This window comes from Pleurodeles waltl, chromosome 5 (assembly GCF_031143425.1).
Source record: "Pleurodeles waltl isolate 20211129_DDA chromosome 5, aPleWal1.hap1.20221129, whole genome shotgun sequence".
Lineage (NCBI taxonomy): Eukaryota > Metazoa > Chordata > Amphibia > Caudata > Salamandridae > Pleurodeles > Pleurodeles waltl.
The window spans coordinates 1,857,748,175-1,857,764,159 of NC_090444.1; the positions used below are offsets into that span (position 1 = coordinate 1,857,748,175).

At 49.3% G+C, this 15,985-nt stretch overlaps 1 protein-coding gene across 1 annotated transcript in view; it reads left to right on the top strand.

The window, feature by feature from the left end:
* The window catches only part of LOC138296884 (solute carrier family 22 member 7-like), a 363,385-nt gene that overhangs the window by 20,375 nt on the left and 327,025 nt on the right, over nt 1-15,985 (top strand). Inside the window, exon 2 of the mRNA XM_069236377.1 lies at nt 8,574-9,016. Within this exon, the coding sequence (XP_069092478.1) occupies nt 8,591-9,016 (426 nt within the window). The 5' untranslated portion in view covers nt 8,574-8,590. The remainder of the gene's footprint in view (nt 1-8,573; nt 9,017-15,985) is intronic.

Sequence of the window (15,985 nt, forward strand, 5' to 3'; positions counted from 1 at the left end):
TCCCATGCCTGCTGTTTGCCTACAGAGAGGTGCCACAGAAGGGGGTTGGATTCAGCCCCTTTGAGTTACTGTTTGGGCACCCTGTAAGAGGCCCATTGTGCTTGGTGAGAGAGTCTTGGGAAAAGCCTCTCAAAGAATCCAAGGAGAATGTGCTAGATTATGTACTGGGCCTGCGGTCACGCATGGCCGAGTATATGAAGAAGGCAAGCAGAAACCTGGAGGCCAGCCAGGAGCTCATGAAGCTCTGGCATGATCAAAAGGCTACCATGCCTGAGTATCACCCAGGACAGCTGGTGTGGGTTTTGGAGCCTATGGCTCCTAGGGCACTTCAGGCCAAATGGACTGGGCCCTATCCAATTCTGGAGAAAAAAGGTGAGGTCACCTACTTGGTGGACCTTGGCACCCCCAGGAATCCTCACAGGATCCTGCATGTAAACAGGATGAAACCCCACCAGGACAGGGCAGACATGACCATGCTAATGGTCACTGATGAAGGGAAGGAGGAGGAGGGTGAACCTCTGCCAGACCTCCTGTCCTCAAAGGCAAAAGATGGGTCAGTAGAGGGAGTGGTACTCTCTCCCAAATTGACAGATCAGCAACAAAAAGACTGTAAGCAAGTTTTGGGACAGTTTGCTAGTCTGTTCTCCCTGACCCCTGGACTCACCAATTGGTGTGTCCATGATGTTGACACTGGTGACAGCTTGCCTGTCAAGAACAAGCTGTACAGGCTGTCTGACCAGGTCAAGGCCAACATCAAAGCTGAAGTGGCTAAGATGTTGGACCTCAAGGTAATTGAGCCCTCTGATAGTCCTTGGTCCAGTCCAGTGGTACTGGTGCCCAAAGCTAATCCCCAAGGTGGGAAGAAAGAATTGAGATTCTGTGTGGACTACAGAGGTCTAAACGCAGTCACTCGGACTGATGCTCACCCCATACCTAGAGCTGATGAGCTCATTGACAGGTTGGGGGCTGCCAAATTCCTGAGCACATTTGATCTGACCTCAGGATATTGGCAGATTGCCTTAAGTCCAAGAGCTAAGGAGAGGTCAGCATTTTCCACACCAGAGGGCCACTTTCAGTTCAAGGTGATGCCCTTTGGCATGAAAAATGCTCCTGCCACCTTCCAACGGTTGGTGAACAGAGTCCTATCTGGGTTGGAATCTTTCAGTGCAGCTTATCTGGATGATATAGCTGTATTTAGTTCCACCTGGAAGGACCACCTGGTCCACCTGAAGGAAGTGCTTCAGGCCCTGCTTCAAGCAGGCCTGACTATCAAGGCAAGTAAGTGCCAGATAGGACAAAGCTCTGTTGTGTACCTGGGCCACCTTGTTGGTGGAGGCCATGTACAACCTCTCCAGCCCAAGACCCAGACTATCCTGGATTGGGAGGCTCCAAAAACCCAGACTCAGGTCAGGGCCTTTCTTGGCCTGACTGGGTACTACAGGAGGTTTGTTCAGAATTTTGGGACCATAGTGGCCCCTCTGACTGAGCTTACCTCCAAGAAACAGCCCAAGAAGGTCATTTGGACCCCAGAGTGTCAGAAAGCTTTTGACACCCTAAAACAGGCTATGTGTTCAGCACCAGTGTTACTGGCCCCTGACTATAGCAAGGAGTTTGTAGTGCAAACAGATGCTTCAGAGGAAGGGATTGGGACAGTGTTAGCACAAGTTAATGAAGAGGGCCATGATCACCCAGTTGCCTTCATCAGCAGGCGACTACTCCCCAGAGAGAAAAAATGGAGTGCCATTGAGAGGGAGGCCTTTGCTGTGGTCTGGTCCCTGAAGAAGTTGAGGCCTTACTTGTTTGGCACTCACTTCCGTGTACAAACTGACCACAGACCTCTCAGATGGTTGATGCAGATGAGGGGGGAAAACCCAAAACTGTTAAGGTGGTCCATTTCCCTACAGGGGATGGACTTCACAGTGGAGCACAGACCTGGGACTGCCCATGCCAATGCAGATGGCCTTTCCAGGTTTTTCCACTTAGCTGATGAGGACTACCAGGGTGTAGGTTAGTACCCATCACCTTTCATCTGGGGGGGGGGGGCAGTGTAGGAAAGTCCTCCTTTTTTGCCTGATCACCCCCACTCTGTTTGGATAGGTACTGGTGGTTACTGACTCTTGGCTGTGCCCTGGGTACTGCTAACCAGTCCCAGGGCCTGTGCTCTGTGTAAAATGGATATGCAAATTAGGCTAATTATAATTGGCTAAGTTAACCTACCTATAAGTCCCTAGTATATGGTAGGGCATGTAGGTTTAGGGACCACAGCATAGGTGGTGCACACCTAGGTGCACTGCTGAGGTGCCCAGTGTCATTTTAAAAGCAAGCCTGCCTTGCTGGCTGCTTTTAAATTAAAGTTATATGCAAATTCGACTTTGGAATTAAAGGTACTTCCAAAGTCTTAAACTACCTTATTTTTACATATAAGTCACCCCTAAGGTGTGCCCTATGTGCCCCTAGGGCTGGGTGCCATGTAACTATAAGCAGGGACTTTATAAAAATAGATTTATAAGCCCTGGTGAGGTAAAAACAGCCAAATTCGTTTTTCCCTCATTGAAGTAAATGGCCTTCATAGGCTAAAATGGGCAGACTTTATTTTAAATTTTAAAGTCTCCTTAAATGTTACATACCAAGAATTTGGTATCAAATTAATTGTTGTAATAAATCCCACAACTTCCAGTTGTTGGATTTAATATAACTTGTTCAGGTAAAAAGTTTAGACTTTACCTAAAAAGTTGCCAATTTCAGCTCTGCATTGTTTTTGCTGCTGTGCTCTGATTGGCCAGCCTGCAGCAGCTTCTGCCAGGCTGCCTTGATGAGGTGTGAAGTGGCCTGGCTTCACACAAAGGAATGTGCTTGGGGGAGAGAATCTCCCCTCAGCAGATGGTGAGGCAGGAAGGGGGAGGGCTGCCAAACTGTTCTTCAAAGGCAGAGAAGGACATCTGGAGCACCCAGCAACACCCCCACATCCTGCAACCCCAGACAATTAGGTGCCCCCTTGATTAGATTAGGAGAGAGCAGGAGAGGGGTGTGTTTATGATTTTTAGCCACACCAGTGGGTGGGCTCAGCCAGATGTAACCTCCAAAAATCAGATTCATCCATGTTGGATTTTTAGAGACTGTTGCCTTCTGGGATGGATTTTTGCCACACTTCCCAGGAAGTGGTCATCACAGGGGGACGACCCTGTCCCTGATTGGAGAACCAGGGCCCCCCTGCTTTTCACCCAGGAGCAAGGATAAAACTGGCAGACCTGCCCCCACACCTCAGATCCCCACCAAATTTCAAGAAGAAGGAACTAAAGGAGAAGAAGGACTGCCCTGCTGGACCCCTGGCCTGCACCTGGAACCTGCACTCAGAAGGACTGCACCAGCTGCACACTTGGGCTTCACCACAAGAAGGACTTTGCCTGGCTTCAACTGGTTCAAGGAGGGACTCCCTGTTTGCTACAGGTGAAAAATTGCTATCCAGAGTCCCCCTGCACCAACTCCTGAAAAGTGACCAGCTGACCACTGTCCAGTGGCCAAAAAGGAGTTTGCGCCAGGTGCATTCTGGGAGTTGAAGTCTGCACCCCCCAAGGACCATCACAGAACTTCTGGACCCTTGGGGTGAGCTGTGGACCCCAAAAGAACCTTAAAAGAACATCTGGGTGAAGCCCCAGAAGTTTGGAGAAGATTTGAAAAAATTTGTAAAAAAGCTCCAGAGAGAGACCCACCCGCCGCGGAAATTCTAGCCGGCTTGCCTCAACCGCGACCCGGCCTGACTTCGTGGTTCGTCCCGGTAAAGAAAAACATCCGAAAAAGAGACTAAGTCCGAAGGTAAAAAGTTGACCGGGACCTCCCAGCCATCGTATCCGAGAAGGGCTCCACGGACGTCGGATCAAGATCCAGGTTTACCCCGGTCGAAGGATTTTCATCTCGAAAAAACGACTAAGTCCGAAGGTAACTTTCACCACCGAGGAAACCCACATCGCGTATCCGGAGAAGGGCTCCAGGAGGTCGGATTCAACTGGCAGGTTCGTCCCGGTGAAGAAAAACTTCGAAATATAGACTAAGTCAGAAGGTAACTTTTTAACCGAGGCCTCCCGCGACTTGTAGCCGAGCAGGGCTCCATCGCGGTCGGCCTGAAACTTTGACTTTGCCCCGGTCGAGGTGCAACCAGATGACCCGATTGGCGCTTTTTGTTTCTAAGCGCTAGAAAAGTAATAATTCTTTAAAAATTCATATCTCCGGTTCCCTTTATCCGATTTTATTCGTTTTTGTGTCATTTTAAAGATAAAAATATAAACTATGTTTATAAATTGGTTTTGGATTTTTGAACTGTTTCCTGTGTTTTATTTAATTACTGTTTTGTGATATTTGAATGCTTTACACACTGTCTCCTAAGTTAAGCCTTGACGCTCGTTGCCAAGCTACCAAGGGTTGAGCTGGGATTAATTTACTGAGACCTAACTGTACCTAGGTGGAGGTTAGTGGCTTGTTGCTAGGTGTAGGTACCTACCTGCCCTTACCAATAACCCATTTTCCAACACTCAAGTACTAAAGTAATAAATGGCTGTGGGTGAATACATAGGAGTCTTGGGTCTAATTAGCATAGTAAGCAAGGTTGCGCCCTAGTCCCTAGAATTTTCACCATTTCAGTGTTCCCCCATTTGTGAACTCAAAAAGGCTTTTTTAAATGTGTAAAGCCCTATTTGTGATTCTGTAACCTGTTACTGAATCGCAAATTGGGTTTGTGATTCAATATTAGGAAGAGGCGTGTTTCGGGGCCCCTTCCAAATACCGAATCGCAGTAATATGTGTGAATTTGTTTAAACCAAAATGTGGTTGCAAAACCTTTACATTTTAGAGGTTGCTTCAAGTATATGGTAACCCATTTTTAAATGGGAAGGTGTCCCTAAGGGACCCCTTTCCCTTTCTGAGTGGGCTGAATTTTTTTAAAAAAGGATTGCTTTATTTAGAAGCAATCACAGACATTGTGGTCTGCTGACCCTAGGAGGCCCCCCTCCCTGTGATTTTATCAATTCCCAATGAGTCGTAAACTGAGAACTACCTTATTAATATTCATAAGACAGGTCTATTTGCGACCAACTGGGAATTGCAAAATGTGTAATACATACATTTGTACATGGGTGGTTACGATTACCAAACAATTACCTATGTACATCTGGCCCAAAGTTACTAAAATATTTACATGAGGAATGCAACCCAAATCTATTAAAATCATAGCTTAAACTGTCAGTGGTCAAATTTCACAAACAAGTTTTTTCATTTAAAGTATTTTGAAGACTCCCATTTGAAAACAACAACAGATGAAACTTATTACAGATATCAGGCTCATTTTGAATTTTGCAACCCACATAAACAATAGGGGCCTGAGATAGGGTTTGATGGTCAGAGTAGTGTCCACCAGGATAATGGAGGACTCGCCTCATCAATCCTGACAGTAGTCCATCAGTCAAATTTAGAGGTGGTCGCCAGCTCAGCTGTCATCTCTGTACATTGAAAGGAATTGCCACCAAGGTTTTCGGAAAGAAACTCCCAAAGCAGGATTTTGTTACTGGGAAAAAAAAGCTACACCCACATCATGGGGGTTTTCTTCTAGGATGCGGGGGTCATTATTGTTTTCTTTCTGTCTCAATCGAAAGGAAAAGATAGACATTGTACCTTTCACCCAAAATAGGGCAGGCAGTATAGTGTACTTCCTCTCGCGACTCATATTCCATTGGAGAAAGCATTTTGCCATTGGAGCCAATGGGGACCCTGTCGAAGGAATATGTAAGGTCTGCAAAACTCAAAATGAGGTGGGGCAGACCATCAGTTTGGAGGACAGTGTACTCCACTGTATTTGCGATGTGGTACCTTAAAAGTTGTTTTATAGGACATATTCAATTACTTGAGCCGTGCTAATGAGAAATATGAGTGCTTTCTTTCAAGAAAAACATTACATCCGGTGCTGGACATCACCATGAATGAAGGAATGTTTGCCTAAAGCTTTCAAAATCCATACCTCAAGGACATATAGCATGAATCCATTGTACTCGAGTGGCAAATGTTTTGGAACAAAATAAGCCTAAATAATCAATACAGATTTGTAGTAGCCTGGAACTCATGGAAATGCTGCCATCCTGTTTGTCGATCAGCCACATCGTCCTGGCAGTGGAACAATAATAAACCTATTATTGAACTGAACTGATCCATATTGATCTCAAATGTGGTCTGTTTGGACATGAATGAGAGAGAAGGTCAGAGCGCTGAGAGTTGTACATTGGAGAGTTACATTGCTTGTTCTGACAGCAGGAGAGTGGGTAGAGTCTTGCTAGTGGTCAAGGGGAGAACCGAAAAGGGAGAGCATTGTTTTAGCTGTAAATTGTGCATGTACAAGGTTTTCAGGGAAACACTCTTCTTTGTGAGATGTATCTGAGGAAATCTGTGGAGGGGATTGATCATTGGTATATGGTATGGGTGTGTCTGGAGTTATTTTGAACTTTGTGGTTGCTTTGTAGATTATGTAAAACATCAAGTATTCCAGTGCGTTATTTGTACGGGGCAGGAATCTTGCCGCTATCTGATAATGAGGATATGGTCAATGAGGAAGCATCTAACTTGATCTGATCAATTAAGAAGTTACTGGAGATGGTGACATTTTTTATGAGGAGGGTTGTGGGAGACTTGAACCTTAATGGGTTCTGCATGTGCTGTGGCAGTGGTATTTCCCTTTGTTAATATAAATCTGAGGACTGCTGTGGAGATGTGGGGAAGTGACAGCATTTTGGAGTTGAAGATTGTCCGAGATCCACATATTGTTATTTAACTCAACATTCAATATAGTAGAGAGGCATTAATGAGGCTAGTTACCAATAAGATTTAGCATGGAGTATCCTGTTCACCAATCCATCTCATTTAAAGATGAACAGACAGACTGAATAAGGATGTTGGAGAAAGGGCATCTCAATGCCCACTCTATTTAGGGTGGACAGTGCAATGTCCCTCTTTTTGTGTCCTCCATTGTCAGGAACAACATGGCATGAGGTAAAGAACAAAACAATGATGACCCCCATATCCAGGTAGAAATCTCCCAGGGGTTTGAGTGTCATTACTGTTTCGTTTTTAAAAAATAACTCCTATTTTGGAAAACAAAATGCATTAAAAAAATTAGCTGCATGATTGTCTGCTCTGACAGATGGACTTCTGTCCATCATACTCATATCAGGCCTCTGATGTCTGCTGGATGTTGTGGTTGTGTTGCAAAGTATGTAAGCAATTAGAAGTGACAGGGCTTACTTGCCTAAACATATAATCAGGAGATTGCACTGGAACAATATCATCTGCATGGTAGCGTTCAATTGGAAAATATCAGTAGCAGTATTGGTGGAAAAGTCGAGGAGAATCACAAGGCAGGTAGAGAGAGAATTTGATGTTTAGTTGTATCATTTTTAAGTTTGGAAGTGGAGTATGGGAGATAGATGCATGGCTGTGTTGCTACCCTTATAAAACTTCTAATGCACATTAATGACTTACCAACCTGGATCCAGTTTGTAAAAAAATGGAAATTCATCAAACATTAACCATTTGTATCAGGAAAGTCTATAATGCCATCAAAGAGAAGGATCACTTTTTGTAGCCATCACTAATGACAAAAAGTGCAAAATGTATAGCTGCACAAATCAAAACTGAGAGCCCTTCTCTGTAGTCTCTTAATATACTGTTTCCTATTATCACAAGAGTTGTGGTTGACATATAAAGCCATCGCTAATGAGACATAATAGCCTTACCATTTCTGGCTTCACTAACAGTACAATCATTTTTAATATCATTCAGGGTTAATCTGCTCATATAGACAAATCGTGTTGAGGCTTAAATTGCCAATTTAAGTGCTGTGCTAAATTCAACAAAAACGCCAGAGTAAACAAATCAAAAACAATATTGGAGCAACAATAACACAGTTCACTAATGGTGATAGTTGCAGCAGCTGAACTTAGGGCACACCTGCTGCTAGGCTCCTTCCTTGACCACTTAAAGCCTCCATTTGTGGGCAGCTCTAGCTTTCTGCTCTTCTCTCTGAGGTTCCCTTCAGGTGCGCATTCCTACTTATAGACCTGTTAGCTATTCATAATTTGCTAATAGTTCATCCCCAAAAATCCAAGGACAAGTGGGCCAGTAACACTCCCACCTCTTTACTAGCCACTGCAGGTCTCTTCTCCCTGTTTGCTATCACTTCATTATTCAAACCGTTTGCAAGTCTCCTTATGTCTGCAATAAGTTCTACCACTCTATTGTTTCCATCTCCAGCCAACTACTGCCCTTATGCGTATATGGCTCTTTTCTGCCTGTTATCTGTCAAACCTCCATCCAGCAAATACTGTTTTTTCCTTGTGCTTGTGGTCAATGACTTTTAACTTTCACAATTTGATCTCTAAGGGTTGGTTTTAGGTCATTTTAGTGCCAGGATACCTTCACTGGTGACAGTGCTCTTTACAAATACAAATAAAAGATGCTTTCTCATCTTGTGCTTAAAGTAGATTGCTGTTGAGATAAAAGTTCCTGAACATTCACCCCTCTCTTTCTCTGCCCCACAGTGAAGGTCCAGTTCGGAATGGAGCTTGAGGAACTCCTACTAGATGCTGGAGGCTTTGGAAGGTTCCAGATTTTCATTTTGCTCCTCTTATTCGTTCACCGGGCCACTCTGTCTGCACACTTCCTGCTCAACAACTTCCTGGCAGTGGTGCCTCCCCACCGATGTGCCATCCAGAACAAGGGTCTGTTAGGGAACATCACTGAGGAGGAGATGCTGCTCATTAGTATTCCCAGGGAGCCTGATGGGACCTTAAGCTCATGCAAGATGTACAAAGAACCCCAGTGGCACCTGTTGGAAAACTACACCTGGGGTCCATACAACACCTCAACCTGGGGTCCGCCTAATGTCTCCACCTGGATATCTCACAACACCTCAGTGCTGCAGACGTGCCAGCATGGCTGGGAATATGACAACTCCCACTTCTCCTCTACAATAGCCACCGAGGTAAGAGCTGATTAGATGCCTACTATTGTTTTATAGCCACAATAGGTTTTAAGGATTGGGAAAACAGTCACGATGAGCAATGTGCCAATGCACTGATGTGTAGTACTAGAAGCAATGAAACAACAACAGGAACATGAATACAGAAGCCTCAGGCGCTATGATCCAGTACTCCAAGGAGTAAAAGATACAGCTAATGAGTACCACTGTACTGCAAGTAGTGAGAATAATGGCCAGTGAGTGGCAGTATGCTTGAGTGAGTAAACACCATGTCACGCCAAAGACACCCCAGGTTTTCCGAGGAGAAGCTCAGGGTCATGGTGGAGGAAATCCTCCGGGTAGAGCCACAGCTATTTGGCTCACAGGTGCAGCACACCACCATAGCCAGGAAGATGGAGCTATGGCGCAGAATCGTGGGCAGGGTCAACGCTGTGGGACAGCATCCAAGAAATCGGGAGGACATCAGGATGCGTGCGGGTATGTGTATTGGTGGTGTCTGTATGCGTGTAGGGTGGGGGTGTGTTCGGTGTAGGGGTGTGGAGGGGGGTCCTGCCACCTGTGGGGGGGTCAAGGGGGGTGGGGGGTGGGTGGGAGATCTCGGCAGTGGGGGTGGTGGGTGGGGGAGACCCCTATCAGTGCCAGGGAAGGGATTCCCTGGCACTGATAGTGCCTACCGCCATGGATTTCATGGGGGTTCCAAACCATCTGAAATCCATGGCAGTCAGCAGGGTGGTGACACCGCCGGCGGTCTTGTGATAGCCGCCGGGCTGGAGACCCAAGGCCCTCATTATGACCCTGGCGATCGGTGGAGAAGTGGCGGTTACCGCCATGGTCATCCGCCACTTCTCCATTCCGACCGCCAGGGCGGAGATGACCGCTGGGCTGGAGACTTGGACCACCCTCCCCACCCCTATCCCGAACATTGCAACACACCCCCACCCTACACGCATGCAGACACCACCAATACACATACCCGTACGCATACCAACATACATACCAACACACACACACCCACTCATACACGCATACATACATAAAGACATGCACGCACACATAGGGGATCATTACAACATTGGCAGTAAAAGCCGCTTACTGCTGTGCAGAAGACCGCCAATACACCACTGCGGAATTCCGCCACAGCTATTATGACCCACATCTCGGAAACTGCCGAAATTCAGACACCCACACAACTCCGCCACACCAAAGGTCAGTGATAAACTGGCGAAAACAAATCCTCCACCGTCACGCCAACAGAAACACGCCCATGCTATCACGACCCACGAATCCACGCGGCGGTCTTTCAACCACGGTATTCCATTGGCGGTACACACCGCCGCGCTCAAAATACACACACATCTCCAAAACACCGCCACATTGGACAATTCAAAATACACACACATGATACACATACACACACTACTCCCACACACCCAACACAATATAAAACACACACCCACATCACCCACAAACCCCTAAGACCAGAAATTTGAGGAAGCCGAGAGACAGAGAGCACAGCAATTGAGAACCCCACCACACAAAGGCACACAACACCATCACCCATACAACAGCCCACGCACAAAACACCACACACTACTACACAGCACCAAACACATCAACACATACACCACCCCACACATCACCCTCTTCACCCCATGTCACGCCAAAGACACCCCAGGTTTTCCGAGGAGGAGCTCAGGGTCATGGTGGAGGAAATCCTCTGGGTAGAGCCACAGCTATTTGGCTCACAGGTGCAGCACACCACCATAGCCAGGAAGATGGAGCTATGGCGCAGAATCGTGGGCAGGGTCAACGCTGTGGGACAGCATCCAAGAAATCGGGAGGACATCAGGAAGAGGTGGAATGACCTACGGGGGAAGGTGCGTTCTGTGGTCTCCAGGCACAACATCGCGGTACAGCGGACTGGCGGCGGACCCCCACCTCCTCCCCCACAACTAACAACATGGGAGGAGCAAGTCTTGACCATCATGCATCCAGAGGGCCTCGGAGGAGTCGTGGAGGAATGGACACTGGTAAGTCAAATCTTAACTATCATATCCCCCACCCTACCTGCATGCTATCACACACCCCCACCCTCACCCCCTACCCTATCACTCCAACTCCTCACTAGTGTACTAATAACACAAACCACCCATCCCAACACCAAGCCCTGCATGACACAACTAAGCATGGTCACCCAGCACTAAATCATGCTCACTGCACATACCCATAACAACCCCCTAACCTTCATCACACAAACCCCCACACAGGAATGCTTGCACTGGGGTACACGCACACCCACCCATTGCACACCATGACACACACAGATGCAATAATCATTCTCTTATACCCCTGCAGGACCACTACGGAACATCACCACATAGGAGGGTCCAGACATCTCCACTCCACCCACAGAAGAGGCCCACAGTGACGACAGCAGCTCTGGCCAACTGGATCCAGATGACCAGCCTGGACCATCGTGGGCCTCTGGATAGTCGGTTCCCCTCGCACAGGCACAGCCCAACACTGACCTTCCACCCTCTGGTAACATCAGCACAGCACCCACCCAGCGGGCCCATACCTCCGTACCCAGGACACGTCAATCAGCTGTGTGTCCACCACTACAGGGAACCCAGGATAACCCACCACCCCAACAACAACAGGGACCTGGGGGCAGTGGTAGTGGGCACACGGTCCAGGGGACGGAGGCACAGGAACACAGGGGAACTGGGAGGGCTGCTGTTCGACAGGGGGTGGACAGGCCAAGGGAACCCACTCTCCACGAGGCCCTCTCCTCCATCATGGGAGCATACCACCACTCCCAGGAGACGGTGGCGAAGGTCCTGGCCAAGTTTCAGGAGACCCAGCGCATGCTGGAGGTCCAGTATTTGGGGTTCAGGGAGGAGCTCAGAAGCATCAGCTCCACCCTGGGCACCATCGTAGGGGTGCTGAAGGACATACAAAAGACCATGAGGGACACCGTGGCACTCCAAGGGGCCCCTGACACTAGCCTGGACAATGAACTGCCCACCACCTCCGCCGGCGCTAGTGGACAGGACGCCCCGCCACAGGACCACCACACCAGTACCCCACCCCCTGCAGACGGACAACCACCCCACAAGCGGTCCCTGAGATCCAGGAACAGGACAGAGCAAGATGGCAAGACCCCCGCCAGGAAATGAGACCACCCTGATTGTCCTCCCACTGTCCCACTTTGTTACCCTGTCCAGATTGGAACTGCCCCAGCTCCACTTCCTATGCCCATATGGGCAAATCACCTGTGAGACTAATAGACTGGACTCAGCCATGGATATTCCTCCACCATCCCACATCACCATTTTACAACCCCCCCTCCATTTATGAGCACTTAAATAAACACCCTTGAAGCACAAAACAATCTGGAGTCAGTCTATGATGTGGTAAGTTTGTATTATCAATGACAGTGTCAAAATGCGTTTTCTATTGTAATGCCAACATACCTATGTCACACATCACAAGTCCATGAAGGATGCAAGCAGATGACACATGTTGGTAACCACACCTGTGAAACCGTAATGGAAAGGTACAACTTATAATGAAAAAAAATGTTCTCACCTGTGTGTCACTGGAAATATTGCTGCATGACTGACTCCCTGTTGTCTATGTCTTCTTCCTCAGCTTCATCCTCATCACTGTCCACAGGCTTCACAGCTGCCACAACACCGTCATCTGGACCATCCTCCTGCAGAAAAGGCACCTGGCATCGCAAAGCTAGATTGTGAAGCATTGAGCAGGCGATGATGATCTGGCACACCTTCTTCGGTGAGTAGAATAGGGAACCACCTGTCATATGGAGGCACCTGAACCTGGCCTTCAGGAGGCTGAAGGTGCGTTCGATCACCCTCCTAGTCCGCCCATGGGCCTCATTGTAGCGTTCCTCTGCCCTGGTCCTGGGATTCCACACTGGGGTCAATAGCCATTATAGGTTGGGGTAACCAGAGTCCCCTAATAGCCACACCCGGTGCCTCTGGAGTGACCCATCACATACGGGATGCTGCTATTCTGCAGGATGTAGGCGTCATGCACTGAGCCAGGGAACATAGCATTTACCTGGGAGATGTACTGGTCTGCCAAACATACCATCTGTACATTCATGGAAGGATTACTCTTCCTGTACACCTGTTCACTCCTGTGAGGGGGTGGGACCAGAGCTACATGGGTCCCATCAATGGCGCCTATGATGCTAGGGATATGTCCAAAGGCGTAGAAGTCACCTTTAACAGTAGCCAAATCCTCCACCTGAGGGAAAACGATGTAGCTCCTTACATGTTTCAGCAGGGCAGACAACACTCTGGACAATACGTTGGAAAACATAGGCTGGGACATCCCTGATGCCATGGCCACTGTTGTCTGAAAAGACCCACTTGCAAGGAAATGGAGCACTGATAGCACCTGCACTTGAGGGGGGATTCCTGTGGGACGGCGGATTGGTGAGATCAGGTCAGGCTCCAACTGGGTACACAATTCCTGGATAGTGGCACGGTCAAACCTGTAGGTGATGATTAAATGTCGCTCCTCCATTGTCAACAGGTCCACCAGCGGTCGGTACACCAGAGGATTCCGCCATCTCCTCACATGTCCCAGCTGACGGTGCCTAGGAAGGACAACAGCGACCACAGAGTCAACAAATTCCCAGGTATGTACCCACAGCTACACAGAACACGACACCAAATACATAACTCTTCCTGTATGTGTGTTGAGTGTAGTCCTAGGTATGTGTGACACAGTAGTAAATGAAGCCATGTGAGCCCCTGAAATGGTGGCTGCCTGACCTCTAAACTGGGACAATGGGATGTGAGGTATCTGCGCTGGCGTTGTACACCATCGCGGTAGGCGGTCGTAGACAGCGGCGCAATGCTGCATTGGTTAACATTGGACCCTATGGTGACCGCCGCGGACGTGACCGCCATTTTCTATCTGTTAAATCACTTGATACCTGATCTACGACAGGAGAGGACCTACACTGCAAGTGCTGCTGTGACCTCGGTCTGGAAGAGACAATGGCTGCTGCGTCTGGGGAAAGGGCCCCTGCCTTCACTGCTCAGCAGTTGGAGAAGCTTGTGGACGGGGTCCTCCTCAGTACACACTACTCTACGGTCCTCCAGACCAACAGGTAAGTACACAGGGAGCACGTTGTATGGGCTATGCCTGGGTGGAGAGGGCTGGATGTCAGTAGGAAGGGGGGCAGAGGTCAGGGAACATGAAGGAGTGTGAATGCATGTGCCACATGGCAAGGGTAGGGATGGGGGCCACCCACTTCGACGGTGCTGTTGTTAATGACTTCTCTTCTTCCCCTGTACATGTCATGTAGGTCAGCGCCCACCGGTAGAAGGACATTTAGAGCGCCATCGCCAAGGACGTCCGGACCCTAGGGGTCCACCAGAGATGGGGCACCCACTGCCGGAAAAGATGGGAGGACATTCGCCGCTGGAGCAAGAAGACGGCGGAGGCTCAGCTGGGGATGGCCTCCCAACGTGGGAGGGGTGCCCGTCGAACCTTGACCCCCCTGATGTTCCGGATCCTGGCGGTGGCCTACCCTGAGTTGGATGGGTGCAATAGGGCATCACAGCAGACACAAGGGGGTGAGTACACTCTCATTCTGCAGACTTTGCGCGCATTGAAGGGGCCTGGGTGGGGAGGAGGGCTGTGGGTTTCCCTAGGCCAGGGCGAGTTCCGTAGGCTAGGCCCCTCCGTAATGCAGGCCATGTGGCACTTCACCCCACCTCTGTAGAGTGCCAAGTAAAGGTATACATGCCCCTGTGTCATCTATGTGTGCAGATGACCACCATAGCCATGTAGGGCAGATCCCAGGAATTGCTTCTGAAGAGGCCAAGAGCACGGCGTAGTGCAGAGGGCTGCTGTGTCTGTATTGTACGCCAACGGTAGCGGTAAGCCATGCACTCAATCTGTTTTTTTTCTGTCGCCCCCCCTTCTTTTTGTGCTCTCCCTGTTCTTGTGTGCATCAGCATCATCAGGCGGAGGTACAGTGGCACCGGAGCACGAGGGAGCTGCATCCCACATGGCCATGGAGGGCCACACCACAGACTCTGAATACACCAGTGGGACAGAGGGCGAGGGGAGCTTCACGTCGGTCACCGGATCACCAAACAGCGACACGGACTCGTCCGCCGATGGGAGCTCCCTTGTGGTGGCGGCACCATCTGTGTCCCCCACTTCTGCAGGTACAGCCACCACCCCCCTTACCAGCACCGCCCTCCCAGTAGCCCCTCAGCCTTCGCTCCATGCCCGCTCACCCAGGAGGGTGGGCATCACCTTCGCCCCAGGCACCTCAGCCCCTGCCCCTGTCACCCCTGCTGCCCTCAGTGAGGAGGCCATTGACCTCAGGTCACTCACTGTTAGGCAGTCTACCATTGTGAATGCCATCCAGGGTGTAGAAAGGGAGTTGCAACACAGTAATGCATTCCTGGAGGGCATTCATTCTGGTCAGGCTGCCCTTCATCGAACCCTGCAATCTCTGGCCTCAGCACTGATGGCAGCCATTGTCCCTGTGTCTAGCCTCCCCCCTTCAACTCCCTCCACCCAGACCCAGTCCCCTGTACCCCAGCCTATCCCAAGCACACCATCAGACAAGCATGCATACACCTCAACAAACAAAAGTAGCTCAGGCAAACATAAGCACCACACAACCCACAGGCACTCAAACAAGCATCACCTACATACAGACACAACAACTTCCACTGCCTCCACTGTGTCCCCCTCCTCCTCGTCTCCCTCCTCCCTTCTAGTGTCGTCTACACTCTCACCTGCATGCCCTACATCTACAGGCACTAGGACTCGCACCAGAACACCCAGCACCACACCCCGCTCACCTGCACTCACCACCCCCACTACCATTTACACGTCCCCTGTGTCCACTCCCAGTGTGTCTGTGACACCCCCTCCCAAAGTACACAAACGCGGGCACCCACACACCCA